The sequence below is a fragment of the Stegostoma tigrinum genome, chromosome 15 (assembly GCF_030684315.1).
Source record: "Stegostoma tigrinum isolate sSteTig4 chromosome 15, sSteTig4.hap1, whole genome shotgun sequence".
In the NCBI taxonomy this organism is placed as follows: domain Eukaryota; kingdom Metazoa; phylum Chordata; class Chondrichthyes; order Orectolobiformes; family Stegostomatidae; genus Stegostoma; species Stegostoma tigrinum.
The window spans coordinates 68,397,226-68,421,507 of NC_081368.1; the positions used below are offsets into that span (position 1 = coordinate 68,397,226).

A 24,282-nucleotide genomic window follows, 5' to 3' on the forward strand; every position below is an offset into this window, starting at 1 on the left:
CCGTCCCAAAATCCATAAACCTGACTACCCTGGTCAACCCAGTGTCTCCGCCTGCTCCTGCCAATTGAACATATCTCCACTTATCTCAACTCTTATTTCTCCCCCCAGTCCAGGAACTCCTCACCTACATCCGGGACAGCACCCACCCCTCCACCTCCTCAAAGAATTCCGATTCCCTGGCCCCCAACACCTCATCTTCACTACGGACATCTAGTCCCTATACACTTGCAATCCCCATGCAGATGGCCTAAAAGCCCTCCAACTTCCTCCTCTCCTGCAGGCCCGACCAGTGCTCCTCCACCAAGACCCTTATCCACTTAAGTGTACTCGTCCTTACACTGAACAACTTCTCCTTCAACTCCTCCCACTCCCTACAGTCAAAGTGTGTGGCCATGGGTACCCGCATGGGCCCAAGCTATGCCTGCCTCTTTGCAGGATACATGGAATGATCTCTCTTCCACAGCTACACAAGCACCATCCTCCACCTCTTCCTCCATTACATTGATGACTGTATTGGCACTGCCTCATGCATCACCAGCTTTACTAACACCTTTCACTCCAACCTTAAGTTCACCTGGACCATCTCTGATACTTCTCTCTTCTTCCTGGACCTCTCTGTCTCCATCTCTGGTGACCACCTCAAAACTGATATCTATTTCAAGCCCACCGAATCCCACAGCTACCTAGACTACACCTCCTCTCACCCACCTTCCTGCAAGAATGCTTTCCCCTATTCCCAAGTCCTCCACCTCTGCCGCATCTGCTCCCAAGATGAGGCATTCCACTCCCGGACATCCCGATGTCCTTGTTTTTCAAGGGCCGCATTTTTCCCCCTTCAGTGATCAAAAACACTCTCAACCTCATCTTTTGCGTTTCCCATACCTCTGCCCTCACATCCCGTCCCCGCAGTAAAAACAAACACAGAAGTCCCCTTGTCCCCATATATCATCTAATTAACCTCTGGATTCAACGCATCATTCTCAACCATAGGCAATCTGACCCCACTACAAAGGATATATTTCCCTCCCCACCCTATGTGCCTTCCATAGGGACCGGTCTCTCTGCAGCTCCCTTGTCTGCTCCACACTGCCCACTAGCCCCACCACTCCCGGCACCGTTCCCTGCAACCACAGGAAGTGCCATACTTGTCCCTACACCTCCTCCCTCACCTCTATCCCAGACCTCAAAAAAACCTTCTACATCAGACAGATGTTCACCCGCACATCTGCAAATGTGGTATATCCTATCCACTGGTCCCAATGTGCCCTCCTCTACATCAACGAGACCAAGTGGAGGCTCGAAGACCACTTTGTACAGCACCTGTGCTCTGTTTGCGACAAACGACAACACCTTCCAGTTGTGAACCACTTCACCTCCCCCTCCTACTCCCACTCCCTGGACAATATGTCCATCCTAGGCCTCCTCCAGTGTCACATCGGCACTACCCGGAAACTGGAGAAGCAGCACCTCATGTTCCGCCTTGGAAGCCTACAACCCAATGGTCTCAATGTGGTCTTTACTAGCTTCAAAATCTCCCCACCCTCAACCTCATCCCATGGCCAACCCTCCCTCTCATCCCCACCTCCTTGACCTGTCTGTCTTCTCTCCCATCTATCCACTCCTCCCACCTCACTAACCAATCCCCACCACTACTGATCTTCACTCAACCATCACCATTCCACCTCCCTACCCCAACCTGACCAGCCCTCTAGTTATCTTAGAGTCCCTTTCCTCCTCCCCCATTTCTGAAGAAGGGTCCCAACCTAAAACGTCAGCTTTCCTGCTCCTCTGATGCTGCCTGGCCTGCTATATTCATTCAGCTCCACACGGTGTTATCTCAGACTCCAGCATCAGCAGTTCTTACTATCTCAGGTGGAAATGTTGCTTTTCTTTACAGCAGGATGGATTGTGAGGTTACTTTTTTTTAAGTTGGAAGGTAACCAAGGCTAGGGAATAAATATTCAAGGGCATCTGATATTTCAGATGGGTAGAAAGAAATACAAAAAAGGTGGAGTAGATCTATGATAAAGCATTAAATTAGTGCAACTATGGGAAATGATCTTGGCTTCAAAGATCACAGTCTAGAATCAGTTTGGATGGAAATATGAAATATCAAGTGAAAAAAAATCCCCGGTAGATGTACTTAAAAGTTCCTTCACCAAACTGCAATGTAGGATAGAGTTCATTCTGTAAAATAAGGAGAGCCATTAAGGAAAGTGATACTTACATTGGTGATATTCATCCCTGCGTAACAATATGTCTCAAATTTGATAATTTTGCTTTCACAAATACAGTTTTTTGCTCGATTTAGCACCCATCTCAATGATTATAATTATTTAAATAAATTTTCTATTTATTCTACATGCACCTTTTATGCCTTTCTGGATGCTACCCTATCATCCAATGGTACAATAGTCTGTGTCTGCAAAAGGTGGTGAAGGAGCCAACGAAAGAAAACATACTTGACATCACCCTCACCAATCTGCCAGCTGCTGCTGCACCTGTCCATGAAGGGCTTGGTAAGAGCAACTACTACACAGTGCTTGTGGAAACAAAGTCCCACCTTCACATTGAGAATACCTAGCATCGTATTATGTGGTACTATCACTGAGCTTAACAGGACACACTTTGAACAGATCTACCAACTCATTACTGGGTTTCTATGAGGTACTGTGGGCCAACAACAGCTGCAGAATTGTACTCCTGCACAATCTGCAGCCTCATGGCTCGGCATATTCCCCCAAGCAACCATTACCATCAACCCAGGGGATCAACCCTGGTTCAATGGAGACTGCAGACCAGAAGCAACACTGGGCATTCCTAAAAATGAGGTGCAAAACTCGTGAAACTATTAAACAGGACCACTTACATGCCAAGCAGCAAGTGATAGACAGAGCTAAATGAGCCCACAGCCAACAGATCAGATCTAATCTCTGCAGTCTTGCCACATCCAGTCATAAATGATGGTGGGCAGTTCAGCAACTCACTTTAAGAGTTTAACAAAGATTTGTAGTTCAGGTTATGGGTAAGGTTGTGGGCTTGCTCAGTGAGCGGGCTTGTTTGTGTTCAGATGTTTCGTCACCCTGCTCAGTAACATCATCAGTGACGCTTCCGCTGAACTGAAGTCGTTCTACTCCACTTGGAGCTTATATTGTCCGGTCTGTAATGGTGAGTACTGTTATTTCTGGTTTTGTTCTGTATGGGTTTGTATATGGGCTCCAATTCTATAGTAATGTTGTCCTAGTTAAACTGATGGCGTTCATTGTCTAAATGCATTGATATTAAGGAAAGTTTGTTGTGTCATTTTGCTGCTAGCTGATGTTCATGTGTTCTGATGGCTAGTTCCTTCTTGGCTGTCCAATGTAATGTTTGTGGCCATCATTGGGACAATGTAACTCTCATAGCCCAAGCCAAACATAGACACACATGGGAATTCCTAAAGGCATGCTTCTGAACCCATCATGCAATCAACAAATGTCTAGAATTGGACCCCATATACAAACCCATACGGAACAAAACCAGAAATGACATCACTCACCATGACGGTCCAGACAGTATAAATTCCAAGTGGAGTAGAACAACATTGCTTCATCAGAGGCCTCACTGATTATGTTAACTTGCGTGGTGATGAAACATCTGAACAAAAACAAGACAGCTTGGCAAGCAAGTCAACAACCTAAACAACTCACTGGAAGAGAAAGCTTCACAAATATCCCCATTCTCAAAGATGGACAAGCCCAGCACATTAGTGTAAAAGATAAGGCTGAAGCATTTGTAACAACCTTCAACCAAAAGCGTCAAGTGGATGATCCATCTTAGACTCCTCCAGTGGTGTCTAATATCACAGATACCAGTCTTCAGCCAATTTAATTTAATTCACTCCATGCGATATCAAGATATGCTGGAGGCACTGGATACTGCAAAGGTCCTGGGCCCTGACAATATTCTGACAATAGTACTGAAGACTTGTGCTCTACAACTTGCTGCACCACTAGCCAAGCTGTTCCAGTATGTTTACAACATTGACATCGACTCAGACATGTCCTGTACACAAAAAGCAGGGCCAATCAGTGCCCCATCAGTCTACTCCTGATGAACAGAAAATTGACGGAAATGTCATCCACAGTGCTATCAAGTAGCACCTGCTCAGCAATAACCTGCTCAGTGACACCCAGTTTGTGCTCCACTTGGGCCACTCAGCCCCTGACCTCATTACAGTCTTGGTAAACATTGACAAAACTGTATTCAACTGAGTATAGCATCAAGGAACCATAGCAAAACTGGAATCAATGGGAATTGGGGGCAAACTTTCTACTGGCTGGAATCATCCCTGGCACATATTTAGAAAATTAGTTGCATTTGTTGGAAGTCAGTCATATCAGTTCCATGAAATTATTGAATGAAATTCTTAGGGAACATGTCCTAGACCTCTAGCCGCTTCATAATGACATCCCCTACATCATAAGGTCAGAAGTGGAGATGTTCACGGATGATTGCACAATGTTCAGCATCATTCACAATTCTTCAGTTACTGAAGCAGTCCATGTTCAAATTCAACACGATCTGAACAATATACCGGCTTAGGTTAACAAGTAGCAAGTAACATTCGCGCCACAAAAATGTGTGAGGGGATGACCATTTCCAATAAGAGATCATCTAACCAGCGAGTTTTGAGAAGATTTGTAGCTCAGGTTGAGGTTCTGGATGTGAGTTTGCTCGCTGAGCTGGAAGGTTCGTTTTCAGACGTTTCGTCACCATTCTAGGTAACATCATCAATGTGCCTCCGACGAAGCGCTGGTGTTATGTCCCGCTTTCTATTTATCTGGTTAGGTTTCCTTGGGTAAGGCTGATAAATAGAAAGCGGGACATAACACCAGCACTTCATCGGAGGCTCACTGATGATGTTACCTAGAATGGTGACGAAACGTCTAAAAACGAACCTTCCAGCTCAGCGAGCAAACTCACATCCAGATCATCTAACCTTTCACCCACCCCGACTGTTGACATTCAATACAGTTACCATCACTGAATCCTCCACTAACAATATCCTTAGGGCTACCCTTGACCAGAAACTTAACTAGACTTGCCAGACAAACATAGTGACTAAAAGTGCAGGTCACAGGCTAGGAATACTGCAGCGAGTTATTCGCCACCTGACTCCCCAAAATCTGTTCATATCTACAAGGCGCACTTGTCTGGATAAGTGCGGTTCTAACAAAACTCAAGAAGTTTGAACCCATCGTGAACAAAATAGCCCACATGATTGTATCATGTCTACAAGGTTCCACTCCCGACATCACCTAAGGTCAGTTGCAACAGCATGTACCACCTACAAGACACATTGCAGAAATTCACCAAAGATTCTTAGATAGCACCTTCCAAACCTATGGCCACTTCCATCTCGAAGGACAAGAGCAGCGGATAAATAGGAACACCACTACCTTCAAGTTCCCCTCCAAGCCACTCACCATTCTGACTTGGAAATATATCACCATTCCTTTGCTGTCACTGAGTCAAAATCTGGAATTCTCACCCTAATAGGCCTACCTATTACACATAGACTGCAACAGTTCAAGAAGACAACTCACCACCACCTTCTCAAGGGCAAGCAGAGATAAATGCTGGCCAGCCAGCGATGACAAATCCCACAGTGAATAAAAAAATTACATAATTCAGTTATAACTCTGTTATTAATCATTGAAACGTGGATGGGGCATTCTTAAATCCAAAAGCCATAACCTAATATTGGTACAATCCATGGGTATGACAAAAATTTTCTTGGACAGGTCCCTGCCAGTATCCTTTCTACAAATCAATTTTTGGTTGAAAATGACAAGCTACCAACTCTGTCAATTCAAACATCTACAACACCAAAATAGGAATTACCAGAAAATCTCAGCCAGTCTGGCAGAAAGTCTGGAGAGAAAACAGAGTTAACATTTTGGGTCTAGTGACCCTTCCTCTGACCTGGTTTTGTTTCTGCTTAACGAAATTTTCCAATCATAGAGTCATAGAGTGACAAAGCATGGAAACAGACCCCTTGGTCCAACAAGTCCATACCGAACATAATTCCAAACTAAGCTAGTCCCACCTGCCTGCCCCTGGCCTAAATCCCTCCAAACCTTTCCTATTCATGTACTTATCCAAAAGTCTTTTAAATATTGTAATTGTAACCACATCCATCTCTTCCTCAGGAAGCTCCCTCTGTTTAAAAAATTTCCCCCCATGTCTTTTTTGAATCCCTCTCCTCTCATCTCAAACGTGCCCCCTAGTCTTGAAATGCACCATCCAAGGGAAAACTTAACCCTGACTGTAGCCCTCCTGATATCTGGGAAAGGGCACAAATCTACTTTTGCAATTGCATTCCCTTTCCTCCATAACATCTGATTGAACTACCTGGTTTAGAAACCAATTTGACTGGAAAAGTTCAATTACTCTGGCTCAGTTCAATCAGATGATGCTCCAACATATATATAAAATTTCTTTTGTTGCTTAGGCTTGGGTCTCTGGGTTCTGTCCCTGGGTTTAATTGATAATGTGTCTTGTTTATTGCATGTGAATTGCCTGCAAACATCATGTTTGGTTAATGTGGTATGCCCATGTGTGTCTTTGGAAGTTTATTTGGATTTTCTGAGCAATCTCACTACATCTATCTGTTGATTTTTCTCTGACATCTCCAAATTTGTTAATCTAAGTTCACTTTGAAGATTGTTGCAGAGATAGTAGGAACTGCCAATGTTGGAAAATCTGAGATAACACAGTGTGAAGCTGGATGAACACAGCAGGCCAAGTAGCATCAGAGGAGCAGGAAAGCTTGACGCTTTAGGTCAGGACCCTTCTTTGGAGATTGTTCATTTCTCCTCTTTGTCATCCTTGTTCTTTCTGTCATCCTCTATGACACTCCCTGATACACCTGTACATTCTCATTGTCTTTTCTATAATCCTGTTGTTTTAACATGTTCATGTCACAATTGATTCTTTCCCCTCCAATGAGGAGTATCAATTAAATACGTCACTTCATTCACAATTTTAACTACTTTGGTTGGGAAAACTGAACATCGCTTTTCGTAGCTTTTCTTTAAAAGACAATTGTACAAAAACATTTTCATCAGCTTTGAAATGTTGAGTTGTCATATGTTTTTCTGATCACTCTTTCATTTTGTCTTGGGAATGTTTCAGACATTCCTGCACAACTCTACACATTCCTGTCAACCTCTTCGGAAATGTGAACACATTCTCTAACATTGAAAGTTCATTTATCTGACGTTGAACGATTTATCTCCGATCAATTTTAATGGCCATTTTATTTCATGGCCGGAGTTCACTGAACAAAAGCCAGAAGATTCATTTTGGAGCATTTCTTGTCACAAATAAGCGAAAATCTAAACTTTTGACACCATCCTTTAGACACTCAGAATCATACAATCCCTACAGTGTGGAAGTAGGCTATTCAACCCATTGAGTCCACCTCAACCCTCCGAAGAGCATCCTACCCAGACACACCCCACCTACTCTATAACCCTGCATTTCCCATGGCTAATCCACATAGCCTGCACATACTTGGACTGTGGGGAAAATCTGGAGTACCTGGGGGAAACCCATGCAGATACAGGGAGAAAGTGCAGACTCCACAGACAGTTGCCCAAGTGTGGAATTGAACACAGGCCCTGGTGCTGTGAGGCAGCAGTGTTTTGAGTTTCATAACAATGAATACCTTCCCACCTGATAATCGGTGAAATTTATTTAAGATAAATAAAAGGAGTGAGAGAGAACGCACAAAAATACATAAACAGATTCGGAAAGTGCATAGCAAACAGACTTTAACCGTGGTTTTGACAGTCTGGTAATATCTCTTCAAAGCACATTAGGTCTGTGGATGGTATGCAGTCGATTTAACTGTTAGCTCTCAAACTACTGATGATATCCTGTAAAGGTTTTGACATAAAGTTTGTTCCTTGATCAGATTATACTTCCATTGTTAGACCATAATGATTGAAAAACTATTAGTTTTTCGGCTACCACCTTAGCTTTCATTATTCTTAAGGGAATGGCTTCAGGAAATTGAGTAGTCATATCCATAATTATGAGGATTATATTTATTTATACTTTTCATTTTAGGTAATGGTCCTACACAATCCACTCAGACACAATCGAATGGTTCCTAAAAACTGGGACACTGGTTTAACTACATATTGAGGTTGACAAGTATAACATGTTTACAAAGCTGCACAACATCTGATTTTGGCCATGTAAAATGCCTGCATTTGTTGAATTGCTACATGTCCTGCTATATGAATTTCATGTGCTACTCATAATATCTTCCTGTAATAATTGGGCTGTCCCACAATCTGATGAATAAATATCCATTATTCATTTGCAGGTGTGTGAGGAGATCTTCATTTCCTCATCAGTACTCCATTTTTAAGATGATGGTATTATCTCCTTCAGCCTCTCCCTCAGTAGGAGATGACTATGCTAATTCAGTTAATTCAAGGCCTGCTTTCTTTGCTTCAGTTGGGACCAAATACACTCTCTGGGTTACCTTTGCTTTTCAGAAAAGCCTTCCATTTGTTTATGGTGTCATATCAGCCTTTAATAATGGATTTTGTTTAACTATCACCCTAGTCACCACTCATAAGGGAAAAATAGCAAGAACTGATTCCTGCAATTGTTTCTTGAACCTCCATTGGGCATTCCATAGTGATGAAAAAAGCTATGATTTTTAGTCCCACGAATTGCTATTCAGAAGTAAGTCTACTCCCACAATAGGTAATCTCTTGACTACACCAACAATCACTTCCCCCTAACAACAGATCACATTCCAATTGTACGTTGTTTCATGGAACCAGAATATATTTTCTATCAATCCCATTTAATAAGACCTTAGCTCCTGTCGAACCCACTGGAGGGAAAATTAAGTCTGTCTCCAGTAAGTGATTGTGTTGTCTCTGTATCTATTAGTATGATTATGAGTTTAACAACTCACCTGCAGAAAAAACGATTTACTTCTCCTTTCAACAAAAGCATTGCATGCTTCCCGTCTACATAATTATTTCTTTATTAACAACAGACCTCATTTCTGGCTTTTTTGTTCTAGGTAGAGGCACCATCTGGTTTGTGGCGTTGTCTTTTTGAACTCTCTTCCCAACTCGTTTTTACTAAGTCTTATATGCCTCATGGCATAAGCTTACAACTTCTAACATTCCAAATGAGCACGTGGCAACTTATTACAATAGGAACATTTAAGTTTTCAAACGCCCCCTCCACCCTCAGCATTTCTGTCGTATTATGAGGAGATGTTCTTCAGCCACTCCTTATTGTCCATCCTCTATCCTGACTACCTGCCTTCCTTTCAGTCTCCCATATTTTACATTTCTTAAATTTCTGGAGGTGACAGTAAAAAGGTTTATCAATCAGTTCATAATCATCGGCCACTATAACTACCTGCCTTACCATTGCAACCCCTTAGTCTTCTACAGGAGTTCTTATTACAGACGGGAGCAAACTTTTAAATTCTTCTAAAATAATAATGTCTCTGAGAGTATCTTAAGTATTTTAGCCTTTAATGCACTTATCCACCTATCAACATTGTTTTATTTATTCCCTTAAGTTTCTGGGGTCAGCTGTACAAGTCTGAGGTGGAAATAATCCGATATACTTGCTAAAAGTTTGCTCATGCTGTTGGAGAGGTTTTAAACTGATTTGGTAGGGGGTGGATGTAAAGTTGGGAGCAAGGCTTAATCAGGTATAGAACGAACACTGAAACAATCTAGCAAGTGGAAAAGATATAGACATGATAAGGCATGTAAGAGGACTGGGAAGCTAAATTATATCCATTCTAATGTAAGGAGTCTGCCAGGTAAGGAGGATGAATGTAGAGCATTGAGCAGCACGTGAGTATACGATATTGCTGCAATCACTGAAACATGGCTGAAGGAAGGGGAGGACTGACAGCTCAACACCCCAAGGTACAGCAATCTCAAACATGATGTTGGTGGGTGGGGGGAGTGGGGATGTAAGATTGTGGGGTCGTTACATTATTGCTAAAAGAAACCATCACTGTAGTAATGAGGAGGATGTTTTAGAAGGCTCTTCAAATGAGACCATCTGGATAGACCTTAGAAATACAAAAGAGGTGACCCGTTTGCTAAGATTATACTGCAGGCCTTCCATCAGTCACAGGGAGTTAGAGGAGCAGATACATGGGCAAATCATTGACAATAATGGGGTTATAGTAGTAGTGGATTCCAACTTTGCTGACATTAACTGAAATCTAGCATGAAAGGATTAGACAGAATAGAATTTTTAAAAAGCATCCAGGAGAGATGACTGTGACCATAACTCTATAGGTTTCACAGCAATTATGGAGAAGGATCAGGATAGTGCAGAAGTTAATTGGAGGAAGGCCAATTTCAATATCATTAGAGGAGATCTGACGAACATTGATTGCAGGTAAGTCTACATTTGTGAAGTGAAAGTCTTTCAAATGTAATATAGTGAGAGTTCAGGGCAAGCGTGTTCCTCAAAGAATGAAGAGTAAGGGCAGCAAGTCCAGGGATTTCTGGATATCAAGGGATATTGAGAGTTTGATAAAGAGAAAGGAAATATACGTCAGGTTTGATGCATTAAAAACAGGGACCGCCCATCAGGAGTACACACAGTGTAGGGGGTACTTAATAAAATTAGTCGGTCAAAGAGGTGCCATGAAATATTCTTAGCAAATAGGATTAACGAGAAAACTCAAGGAATTTTGTAAATATAATAAGCACAAGAGAATTACCATTGAGAGAGTGGGAACTATTAGAGACCAAAGGAGGATAATCTGTTTGTGGAGCCAGGGGACATGATTTGAGATGTTTAAATTAATATTTCTTACCTGTATTCACAGAGGAGAAACACATTGTAGCTGAGGATTTTGATTGGGATGGTGAAATTCCAGAACATGTTAAGATGAATAAGGGTGATGTATTAAATGTTTTAGTAGGCACAAAGGTGCATAAATTCCTGGGGCTTGATGAGATCTATCCTAGGCGGCTATGCGAGGCAAGTGAGGAGATTGCTAGGGTCCTGGAAGAGATATGGCCACAGGTGAAACACCAGATGACTGGAGGATAGCTAGTGTGGTTCCTTTGTTCAAGGAAGGCAACAAGGATAGGCTAGGTAATTACAGAGCAGTTAGTCTGACATTAGTGACAGCGAAATTATTGGAAAAAGTCCTGAGTGACAGAATTAATCAAAACTTGGAAAGGCAGGGATCAATAAGGGATGGTCAACATGGATAGGTTAGAGCGAGATACCATATCACAAAATTTAACTGAGTTTTTTGAAGAAGTGACTAAATATATTGATGTGGTTGATATGGTTTATATGGACTTCAATAGGCCTTTGGCGAGCTCCCACATGGAAGCCTGGTCCAAGAGAAACAGCCTATAGGATCCAAGGCAAATTGTCAAACCGGATACAAAATTGGCTTACAAATAGGAGGCAAAGAGTTTGTGGAGGGTTGTTTTTGTGGTCGGAAGCCTGTGGCTAGAAATATAGTAAAGGGATCAGTGCTGGGACCCTTGCTGCTTGTTTCTGTACAGTAGCAACTTGGATGCGATGTAGAACTTATAAATAATAAGTCTGCTGATTGGTGGAGTTGCTGACAGTGAGGAGGATAGTCTGACATTGATCAGCCAGTAAATTGGGCACAGCAGCAGTAGACAGAATTTTATCCTGATGCGTGAGGTGATGTATTTTGGGAGACCTAATAGTAAGAAAATATACACAATGAACGGTTGGTACCTGGGGAGCACTGAGGAGGAAAGGGACCTTGGTGTACAAGTTCATAGATCCCCGACGGTGTCAGCACAGATAGACAGGCAGAAGGCACATAGGATGCTTGCCTTTATTTGCCAGGGCCTAGAATATAGCAGCAAGAAAGTCTTTTCACAACTTATTAAAATATTGGTTAGCCCATAGGTGAAATATTGTGTGCAGTTCTAGTTGCCACACTAATGGAAAAACGTGATTGTTCTGGTCAAGATGCAGAAGAGATTCACCAGGATGTTGCCTGGGATGAAAAATCTCATTTATGAGTCTGAAAGGATTTAAAAATTAACTTGTCGATATTTCTGTACTTATGTTGAATTATTTTAATTCATAGTATGACAGAAAGACTTTCTGGATAATAGAGGGAATGTGTTTACGCTGGGACAGTAAATGAGCAAGCACATGCATTTGCTGGGTAACAAAGTGTCTAAAATCTTCAATTTATGTCAGCCTAATCTCAACTGTAATTTGTAGTTGGATTAAATGTTTAAATTGCTGCTTGGAGCATATTCATTTTCAAGGGACACAGTGAAAGTGCAGGCTAATTAAGAAGTGGCTGGAACTGGATCCTCATTAACTAACAAAGATAGGTGCTTTGTTTAGGGAATGTGTATTTGTAACCAAATTATTGTAGCTGAGCACTATAATGAGACTTAGAACAGAGCTCTAGAATTGAGCATCTCAAGGAGATCAGCAGTAAAAGGAAAAAGAGGTGTTTGGTTGATTTTTGCATGAACAGCAACTGACTGGTGAGTAGAATTAGGGAACAGTTATAATCTTTAAAGTGAAAATAAGGCTTTCACTTTGTATTTAGGTCTCCAGTCTCTTTTTGCTACTTTTTTTTTCTTCTGTTGTTTTAAAGCACAGGTATAACAATGATACTAGTGCATTATAAAAAGAGAAAGGTATAAAATAAAGCGGGGATCTCAGAGGCTGCAAAGTCAATAAGAAACTTAGAGGGAACACTATGAACTGAATGCTGTCAATTGTCTTTTCATTCACAGTTAAGCAGTACCACTGCTCAGACCAAACAATTAGATTGTGCTAAAATAAACAAACATATGCAGATCATAAAAAATAAAAACCAAAAGAACTGCGGATACTGTAAATCAAGAACAAAAACAAAGTTGCTGTAAAAGGTCAGCAGGTCTGGCAGTAACTGTGAAGGAAAAGGCAGAGTTAACATTTCCGGTCTGGTGTCCCTTTCTCAGAACCCACAGATAATACTGAAAAGATCCAGGCTGTTTTATTTACAGTGTTGTTGATTGCTTTAAAATGTTATTGGCTTTGACTTTAGGTTGGGGTCAGCTGTCATAGTGGAATTTGTAACAGCTGTCAAAATGTGAGCAAAGTCTTCACAACAGGTTGTTAGATGCGGATTAGCTCTGAAGTTCCTCATGGGCTGAGAGGGACTAAAATCCACATTGGCTGAAATTGTACATTAATTAGTGTATAAGCAAGAGAACTTGAACAGCTTCCCTTGCAATGTTCATACCACACTTCACAAGAGTTTTAGGCAATGAGTATCAGCTCAGCAATGTTGAAGGACTGGCAATCTATATCTGTGCCAGGAAGATTTGAAAGAAACCTGAACTTAATGGTTTTCTAGAGAAAGATGATTGAGGGGAAGATGCAGTGGCAGTAACTTTCTGTTCAACTTACATACTATAGCAGTGGCATGCTGGCGTTGGAACAGGTAAGTATCAAGTCCGGCAATGTTAGCAATGTTTGGAAGGAAATAGATCCCAAGAGGTGACATCTGTGACAACCAGAATTATAGATATTGTCCATTATCTTGTTGGTGTCAGTAATAGCTTCATTACACTACTATATGATAACTCCTTGTAGGGCATCACAAATATACCAGTATTACTTCACACTCTGACATCTTCAGCCTACCTCTTTGTATTTACGGAAGCATTATTTATAACCTTTCTGTGGGGAATCAATACCAACAGTTTCTCAACCAAACAGAATGATAAATCACCAGAGGCAATGGCTTTATACATTCTTGAAATTATCACAGTACCTGTGGGAGTCTTGCGGCAGATTTTATCATTTTCCCCCCAACTGTAGCATTCTTGCCATGGCAGAGGTGTTTGGAAGGAAACAAAGAAGTAGAATAGGCAGTAGGTAACAATACAGTTGTAATATATGCCTTGAAATGTTGACGCAAAAAAGCTCAGGAGTCCCACACCTTCAATTGTGAACAAAAAGGAGTTCAGAATAGAATAGTAAGGACAAACCCTTTAATATTCAAAATTGTGCATGCCGGTCAGACTAAACAGATTTATTCTTTTGCAAATGGTTACTTCTAAGAGAGGCAGTGAGGACTCAAATAGTACTTGTCAGTTTACAGTCAATTCAGTACTTTCTGAAATGCTGTCACTGTTTTAACATGGAAAACTTCATATCTGATATGCACACAACAAATTCCAATAGAGTAGAAACATGGAAAATAGGAACAGGACTATTTAAGCCTGCTCTGCCATTCAATATGATCACGGCCGATCATCCTATTCAGTCTCGATTCCCACTTTCTCCCTATATCCTTTGATCCCTTTCAGCCTAAGAACTACATCTCGCTCCTTCCTGATAACAATGTGATGATCTGTTGTTGAACTGCTGTTTAAGGGATAAGTATCGACCAAGGACAGTGGGAAAACTCTGCAACTCTTCTCCAAAATATTATTATATAATCTTTTACCCAAGAACGTTGACAAGACTTCACCTCGATGTCTCATTTGAGAATGATACCTTTGACAGAGCAGCATTCCCTCCAACTACCAGATTACAGGTTTAACACTAGTTAAAAACTTGACTACATTTTATAAACCGGCATTTTTTGCAGAGCTGAACAAGAAAGTCAAAGTAATGTGAAGCTATTACTGCTCAAATACAAAAAGCCGTTATAAGTTTCTTTCTTCCTGATAAACAAGATCATTTGATCGTGATTGAACGCAAGGGCCTCCCACATCATGTGTGTGTTTGATAGTTTGATACTGAGGCTCATTGTCCTATAAATGGTTAAGAGGTCCTAAAACCAACAAAAAACTTCAACTGGAAGCAGTGTTGAATCTTTCAGTTAACTATATTGCAGCAAGCCTCCAATTAGATGTGTCAGTTAGTACATAGGACCATAGCGAAATATCACATTATATAGCATGAAAAGGAATTACAATGGTTGAATGGAATAACTATTCTGAGCAGCTGCAAACATAAATAATTGATCACAGAGCAGAATAAATAATAAACTCTAAGAAAGCTGACTTGAAGGATGATGCAAGGACATTGTAGAGTTATCCAGGGGAATTCTACAGAATGAAATACAGGGAGATAAGTATAAACCCTGATTAAAAAGCTCATGGAAGGTGAATAGAATCAGGTCAGATTTCTACTCCATCGTATGAATAACACTCTGACTGATCTTTAAAAACTGAAATGAACAAAGGTGGATAAATCCTCTAGAGATGATCAGGTATACCCCATAACTCTGTGAGAAGCTAGAAAGGGATTGTTGATCCCTTGCTGAGTTATTTGTATCATCAATAGCCACATGTAAGGTACTGGAAGACTGGAGGGGTACCACTATTTAAGAAAGGTGGTAAGAAAAAGCCAGGGAATTACAGACAGTGAGCCAGGCATCAGTGGTGAGGAGGGTTTTGGAAGGGATGCTGAGGGACTGGATTTACATGTATTTGGAAAGCCAAGCACTGATTAGGGAGAGTCAACATGGTTTGTGCATGGGGAATCATGACTCACTAATTTAATTGAGTTTTTTGAAGAAGTAACGAAGAGGATTGGTGAAGGCAGAGCAGTAGACATGATCCATATGGACTTCAGTTCAGTGTTCGACAAGGTTCCTTATGGTAGACTAGTTAGCCAGGTTAGATCGCATGGAATATAGGGAGAACTAGCCATTTGGATATAGAATTCACTAGAAGGTAGAAGACACAGAGTGGTAGTGGAGTGTTGCTTTACAGACTGGAGGCCTGTGACCAGTAGTGCATCGCAAGGATCGATGCTGAATCCACTGCTTTTTGTCATTTATATAAAATGATTTGGATTTGAACATAGGAGGTATAGTTAATAGACACACAAGAAAGTTACCCCAGAGTACAATGGGATCTTGATCAGATGGGCCAATGGGCTGAGGAGTTGCAGATGGACTTTAAATGTTAGGTGTTGCATTTGGAAAGGCAAACCAGGGCAGGACTTATACATTTAATGGTAAGGTCCTTGGGACTGTGCTAAATAAAGAGACCTTGAAGTGCAGGTTCATAGGAGTTGGGAGGTCAAGTTGCAGCAGTAGAGGACATTGGTGAACCCACATTTGACATATTATGTTTGATTCTGGTCTTCTTGCCACAGGAAAGATGACATGAAATTTGAAAGGGTTCAGAAAAGATTACAAGGATGTTGCCAGGGTTGGCAGGTTTGAGCTATAGGGAGAGGCTGAATAGGTTGGGGTATTTTCCCATTTAGGATTGAGGGGTAACCTTATAGAAGTTTATATAATCATGACGGACATGGATAGACTGAATAGCCAAGGTCTTTTCCCCAGGGTAGCAGAGTTCAAAACTAGAGGGCATAAGTTTAAGATGAGAGGGGATAGATTTTAAAAGGGATCTGAGGGGTAACTTTTTCATGCAGAGAGTGGCGCATGTATAGAATGAGCTGCCAGAGGAAGTGGTGGAGGCTGGTACAATTACAACATTTAAAAGATACCTGGATGGGTATATGAATAGGGAGGGTTAACAGGGATATGGGCCAAATGGTGGCAAATGGGACTAGATTAATTTAGGATGTCTGGTCACCATGGACGAGTTGGACTGAAGGTCTGTTTCCGTACTGTACCGCGCTGTGACTCTATGACATCGAGGTAACTAATACCAGGAGAATTTCTGTAGGGCAATATGATCCTGTCCATTCAATAACCCAGGTGCTCCCCTGAAAAATTATTTAAAGTAATCGTAAAAAGAACATGTATATCACAGCTAACATGTAATGGCTTGACCAGCCACACAGGCCTATAAAACACTTGGAGATAATCCTTTGCAGTTAAGTCTAATTGTAGTTTTCAATCTGTTTTTCAGAAAGTAACTCTTCACACAAAACTCAGATGTTACTGCCATTCACTCAAGATAAATAATTTTAAACCCACAAAACACTGCAGTGAAACCTCACACAGCTTAGATTACATTCTCAACTCTCTGGAATGGGGCTTGAACTCACAAATCTTCCAACTCAGACATAAAACTGTTATTAATGAAACAATAGCCGATGCCAACAGTGCAACTGTGCACTTGAGTTGTCAAAGGAGGGCAGTAACAGGACAGAGGAGAGACAAATCCAGCCAGTCCTCAGGATTAAAAGATGAAATATCCTGTACTGACAACTGGAACCTGGAGGTGTGGATATTTCACTTGTCTCAACTCAGCACTAACAGATGAGGTTTTCAGAAGTTGTATATAAAAATTTACACAGACACGCAGCATGTGCTGGAAAATGGTTGCTACTGCAGGAGGTCATCATTAAATTGCATGACAAAGTGGAAGTGATGATTAGACAAAGAGGTCGAACTTTTCAAGATTCTAAACGGAGAACATGGCAAAGTACAAATCCAGATGGTGTTGTGGAAGACAGCATTTACCTCCTGACTGGAGACTCTGCATCGCACAGGGAATCCTCAAGCTTGCAAGGCCTGTTTAAATAACCCTCTAGTCTGAAAATGGAGTCCCTCATTGTCCCCCTCACTTTACACCCTGTTCAGCTCCACCCTGCACCCACATTCAGCTCCATCAGATTAACCATGCTGTTATTGAATGGCAGAGCAGGCTGGAAGGATTGGGAGGTCCAACTTGCTTAAATGTTTGGTGGCCACTGCTTACACTGGCACTGCTACAGTTCAGGAGCTGGCAGCTCTTTGGTTAGCCAGCAGTTTTGGAGGTGAATCATCCTGCCTCATGGAGAGCAAAAGCCAAGACCACCCATCAGTTCACCATTGCCACACTGCACACTGCCCAGTTATACCAGGCAGGCTCACCACGTGATGTCTATCCCCATCTGCTAAAACAATGATGCTAAGCGTTTGACAGCTATCCCATTCCACTGCATTCCCAACTGCCAGAAAGTATCTGGGGCTGGTGGTGGAACAGGACGTAAAATTTTATTGTTCCCAAAGGAGTTTAGTATAATTGTAATGGAAAATGGTCACAAAATTTGATCTTTCATATTCTCAACCTAGCAGTGCTCTAAGAAATGGCACGGAGCTGGGAGTCTAACACCTCGTGCTCCCAATGCCATACTGCCAGTGTATGGGGCTGATATCCTGAGGCACTGGGAATGTATCAACACACCTGGAACATGTGTTTGTAAGAGGTTCATGGCTTATTGTTTGAAGTCTCACAGAAGTAACAGATACCTCAAGGAATCTCACGTCCAAAGCAATTTCAAAACCATTGTTTGAATAGCACCTGAGATTGTGTTACTGCCTGTCAACACTGACCTTGTAAGATGGGCACAGCTTTCCACACTTGAGCAGGCCCGAGGCTGGCAAACTGCCCCAAAGCCGACTCCATGAAAAACATCGGCATCCCAGCAAGTACCATCATGATGATGTAGGGAATTAAAAAAGCACCTGGAAGACAATAGTTAGAGCAGAGAAAGGTTACTGTGGCATAGAATTTTCACAACTGTAGGTGCACTGGCAGAGTAGGCACTCTCTCCGAAACTGCAGCCTTGGGATAGAGGCTGTGTTATAGTTTGGATTTCACCAAATTTGAGCTGGGTGTAATGGTCAATAGGTGGGTCAGGCCAACCCTGGTTTGGTTAAGAATAGTCCAGTGACTAAGCAGTAGGTAAGTGGTAACAAGGCCAACACAATTGGCCACTAAGCCAAACTGTCAAGGTAACAACCTTTTAAAATGCATGACGCATTGCATGCAGGAAAGGAGTGGGAAGTAACTCAGAGCTGCGCGCTTGTGTCATTTTGGCCCATAAATTCTACTGAATTTACACAGCCTCCGTATAATGGAGCAAGGGGAGAATAATGACAGTGCCTTTATGGGCTTGGAAACAGGTAGCAGTTAGCACCACATGCCTTCCCTGTCACCTACTGACACAGGCCCATCCTTTCTGATGCCCTCCCCCCTGCTTTAATGCTAGGGAGTTGTTCAGCAAGCCCCTTCACTGGCATTGGCACTTGATCTTAGGAGCATTATGGCACAAGCAGCAATTTGCAGTATCTGACAAGTCTGCCAATTTTATTTTCTAGCTCAAGGCTGTTTGACTTCATGATTTGGCACTTCCCATCACAAACTGAACTGCCTTGGGTGGTCACAGAAGACAAAGCCCTGGCACTTCTGTTGTTTTCCAACATGGAAAAACAAATAACCAGTCTGGACTTTCAGATTTACAACCTACAATATTACATCCAACACCCAGGCAGGCACCGTGCAAAAAGAAAGGCTTGCATTCACATAGTATCCCTCATAATCTCAGTATTTCCTAAAGCGTTTCACAACCATTTAGGTACTTTTGAAGTGTAGTTCTGGTTGTAATGCAAGTAAAATGGCACCCAATTTTGGTCAACAAGCCCTTATTAACAGTGGACAGATAATTTTCTCATTTGATTAATAAAGCTGTACTTTCCCCTGCTCCCTAAAGCCCACTTCTAGAATTTAGAACCTCCAATCATTCTTAAAACAGAAGACCATAAGAAATAGCAACAGGAGTAGGCTATTCGACCCCTCGAGCGTGCCCTGCCATTCAACAGGATCATGGCTAACCCGACATTTCTCATGTCCACATTTCCACCCTTTCTCCATAGCCCTCGAGTCCCTGGTTGTTCGAGAATCTAACTCAGCCTTAAACATGCACAAGGACTCTGTCTCCATATACTTCTGCTAATGTTTTACAATATTTTACTGCCTGTACAATTCAGGAATTTATTGTTTGTTTGTTAGTCGAATGTGGGTGCAGCTAAAATTCATAGATTTGGAGCCACGCACCAGCCAAGGTAAAGATTTTACATTTTATTAAAGATTTATTCAGTTTCATGGTCACCATTATGGAGCCAAGCATTCAATTCCAAATTTCTTTATTAATTAATTGAACTTAATGTGAATGGTGGGGCTTGTTTTAACCCATGCGGCCAAAGTTTCAATGGCCTGAATCTCTAGATTACTTGTGAGAGATGTTATATTATGTCACAGTCTCCCCAGCGGGGTGGTGGTGTGTGTGTGTGTGTGTGTGTGTGTGTGTGTGTGTGTGTGCGTGTGTGTGTGTGTGTGTGTGTTGGGGGTGGGGGGGGGCGTTATGACCATTTTGTCTGTATAAATCAATAAATTATTCCCCTTCATTTGTTTCTTTTTACTGTAAAATTGCTACAGTACCTCCACCATTTTTGTAAACCAGGTAAGGGAATCGCCAGATATTACCCAGTCCCACAGTGTAGCCAATCACTGAGAGCAAGTAGTCAGCTTTCAAGGCCCAGGTACCTCGCCGTACATTCTCGTCATTTTTCTCCTGGTCCTCAGGATTTTCAGTCTACAGGAGAGAAAAGAAACAGCATATTCAGGAAGTTAGAATTAAAATTTTTCTTTGCTGACCTAGGAAAAGAATGCCAAAAGCCCATGCCTTCCCAACACCAGAAACATGACCTTCTCACATTTGGTGGAGGTGGGGCAATCTGCATCACCCCTCCTCTCACCAACTCAGGGGGGAAGAAAGCTCCTGCACGGAGAGCTGATGGTCCTAGCAATGCCACGAAGTACAGTGGACAGGATCAGTACTGCAAGCAGTCCCCAGGGAGTCACAAGGAGTGACAAACTCAGGCAGACACAAGGCAATGAGAATTAGGGTTCGCGGAACACATAGCTAACAATTTATCCAAAATTCTGGACGTGAAACAAAGTACAGAAAGTTCAATTTGGAACCCGGGCATCTATTATACCATAATGGGGTGGGAGAGATCGAAAAGCATCCCAGAAAATCCTGCAAATCCTCCGAAGTAAAAACTGAAAGCTATAGAAATACTAAGCAGCATCTGAGCAAGGAGATACACGACTAAGTCTTCAAACCAAATTTAACTCTCATTACAAACTGTAAGATAAAACTTGAGGAGAAGAATATTATTTAAATGGATGAAGACTGCAGAAAGCTGCAGCAGAGGGATTTTGGTGTCCTTGTGCATAAACCACAAAAAGATACTACCAAGTTTAATGGGTAATAGGGAACTTGCCCTTCAATCCAAAGGGAATCAAGTATTAAAATAGAGAGATCTCACTATAACTATCCAAGGCACTAGATATACTATAGCTGGAATATTGTGAATTGCTTTGAGCCCTTTTCTAAAGGACGGTATACTGGCATTGGTGGCAGTCCAGAGAAGATTTACTTAGTTGATTCCATGTGTGAAGGGATTTCCTCATGGGGAGAGTTTGAGCAAGGTGATTTGGCAGTTAGAAGAATGAGGAGGCATCTAAGTGAAACTTAAAACTCAATTCAAGATTTTTAGGTGACATGACAGGGTAATCTGACAGGTCATTTCCCCTAGTAGGAGGGTCGAGCTTCGATGGGCATAATCTCAGAATAAGGGCTTTCAGGTTTAAAACAGAAATAAGGAAGAATTTCCTCCCTCAAAGGATACTTAATCTGTGGCTTTTTTTTCTTCCCCCACAGTGGGCTGGGCACATTTGAGGCTGGGGCAGATTGTTCATTATTAGAGTCAATGATTAACATATCAGCTACGATCTCACCGAAAGGATATCTCCAATGTATTACAGTTTAGAGTTCACCATTGTAGAAAGAAGATCATTCCCATTCTGGAAACGAAGACAGAAATGAAGATGTTGCTGGCTGGACCAAGATTTGTTGCCCACCTTAATTCCCTGCCCCCTCAAACCAAGTCCGAAGTCACACAACAATAGGTTATAGTTGTACAGGTTTACTTAAATTCACAAGCTTTGTCAGGTGAAGACATAATACTCCAGCTTACAAAGCAGCAGCGCTCCGAAATCTTGTGACTTTTAATAAACCTGTTGGACTTGTAACCCGGTGTCATGTGACTTCTGACTTCGTCCATCCCAGTCAAACACTGGCACCTCCATATGAAGGCTACCTTGAGAAATATGGCAATTTCATACTGCGGTTAATAGCCAACCAGATTTCTATGGGTCACTTTTATACCAGACCAAATAAAGACAGCCTTGTCTTCTCTAAGGGGCATTTTACTATCTCTCTTTCCAGGCAGGAGTGTGGAGCAGGGTGGCATTAAATGCACCCTGGTTGATATGCAGGCATGGCATGAAAATGTGGAGATATGCTGCAAACGTTCCCTCAATGCCCAGCTAGTGTATGAATATAATCAGCATATCATTCTTGTCTATGTTCGGGCAGTCGTCGCAATGCCTGTATTCTGCTCAATCTCCTTTCCCTTCAGTACAAGTGACCACGAGAGAACGCAGTGTGGCTTCTGGAAGGATGCAGGATCTCCATGGATCACTGGGCCACACAATGTAATTCAGTCGATCAATGTGCTTTCACCAAGCTGAAATAACCCGGATAGGATGTCAGACTTGCCATAGGGTTTTTCACAAGTTATCATGGCCAACTACATTCTGCACAACCACTGAGTTACTGCACAGTGCTTCCTGGTAGAGATACAGAATAGAAATCTGGAATAGAATAGAATGGGAATAGCCTTCATTGTTACCATGTACACAATGAGTATAGTGAAAAGTTTATACATTGCCAATTACAGTGCCGACATGGAGAGTAGCTGAGGAGGAGTAAGTGCAGGACACCCAGTATAAAGTGAGCCTGTAGCTATGACACTGAAAAACAAAGCAGGTTTGCTTCGTATTTCTGGCATTAGTAAACAATACCAAGTAGGGCTTTAGGGACAAATCAAAGTTCAAGTTTTCAGTGTATGTAACTGGCTGTCTCTTAAAACTCGGGATGCCAAGAGGTAGTATTGGACTAAGTTAGAGGCTCAAATCTACCAAACACACTCCCACCACCTGTAGCAAGGCCAAAACAACATTATGGGATTAAAAATGAAGCACAGCAAGTTAGCATCTCTCCCTGCTGTGCTCAACGCTTTCTTTGCTCAGTTTGAGCAGAATGCCAGTGGCATGGTCACTCCTGTCCCAACAACTCCAGACACACCTGCTCCCTCCGTTACCATTTCAGATGTCAGATCGGTCTTCCCGGGAGTCAGCCCAAGGGAAGCAACGGGCCCAGACAAACTTGCTGGCTGTGCACTTAGATCCTGTGAGGACCAGCTGGTGGTGGTATACACCAACATCTTCAACCTCTCCCTGTACAAGCCAAAGTCCCCACCTGTTTCAAGAAGACCACCATCGTACCGAATAACTACTGCCTAGTGGCTCTGACCTCCATAATCATTCAATAATCATGAAGTGCTTCAAGAGGCTGGTCATGGCCCACATCAATTCCAGTCTCCCAGTCCACCTTGATCCCCTACAATTTGCCTACCAACATGACAGGCCCACAGAGGATGCCATATCCCTAACCTTGCACTCATCCCTGGAACATCTGGACAACAAAGGCACCTACGTCAGACTCCTGTTCATTGACTACTGTTCTGCCTTCAACACCATTATCCCCTCCAGGCTGATCTCAAACTGTATGATCTTGGTCTCGGCTCCGCCCGCTGTAACTGGATCCTCAACTTCTGACCCACAGGCCACAACCAGCGAGGATAGGTAACTGCACCTCCTCCACAATAACACTAAACACTAGAGCCCTCCAACAATGCGTCCTCAGCCCCTGCTGTACTCCCTGTATAACCACGGCTGTGATACCAAATTCCAAAAAAACGCCATCTACAAGTTCACTGATGACACCACTGTAGTGGGACAGATATCTAACACCAATGAGTCAAGTGACAGAAGGGAGATAGAAGGGTTGGTGATATGGTACAATGAAAACAATCTGTCCTCAATGTCGGCAAAACCAAAGAACTGATCATTGACTTCAGAAAGAAAAGAGGGAAACAAGTCCCCATCGACATCAACGGAACTGAAGTTGAGAGATTGAATAGCATCAAGTTCCTTGGAGTGGCAGTAACCGACGACCTGTCCTGGACTTCCCACATAAATGCAAACAGTCAAGAAGGCACAACAACATCTCTTCTCCCTCAGGCGGCTCAGGAAATTTGGCATGTCCTTAAGCACCCTCACCAACTTCTACAGATGAACCACTGATAGTGTACTGTCTGGGTACATAACTGCCTGACAAGGCAACTGCTCTGCCCAGGACCGTAAGAAACTACAGAAGGTGGTTTGCACAGCCCAGACCATCACAAAAGCCAACCTTCCATCCATGGTCTCCATTTACACAGCTCGCTGCCACAGAAAGGTGACCAACATCATCAAAGACCACGTTGTACCCTGGTAATGATCATCTACAACCCCTTCCATCAGGCAGAAGATACAGAAG

The 24,282-nt window shown here is 42.3% G+C and overlaps 1 protein-coding gene across 1 annotated transcript in view; it reads right to left on the reverse strand.

Moving 5' to 3' along the window:
* The window catches only part of LOC125459005 (sodium- and chloride-dependent neutral and basic amino acid transporter B(0+)-like), a 58,336-nt gene extending 35,155 nt beyond the window's left edge, over positions 1-23,181 (reverse strand). The window contains exons 1-4 of the mRNA XM_059651262.1: positions 23,161-23,181; positions 20,211-20,364; positions 18,323-18,454; positions 13,714-14,011 (exon numbers count right to left, since the gene is read on the reverse strand). Of these exons, the coding sequence (XP_059507245.1) occupies positions 13,714-14,011; positions 18,323-18,454; positions 20,211-20,364; positions 23,161-23,181 (605 nt within the window). The remainder of the gene's footprint in view (positions 1-13,713; positions 14,012-18,322; positions 18,455-20,210; positions 20,365-23,160) is intronic.
* Positions 23,182-24,282: the final 1,101 nt, after the last annotated feature.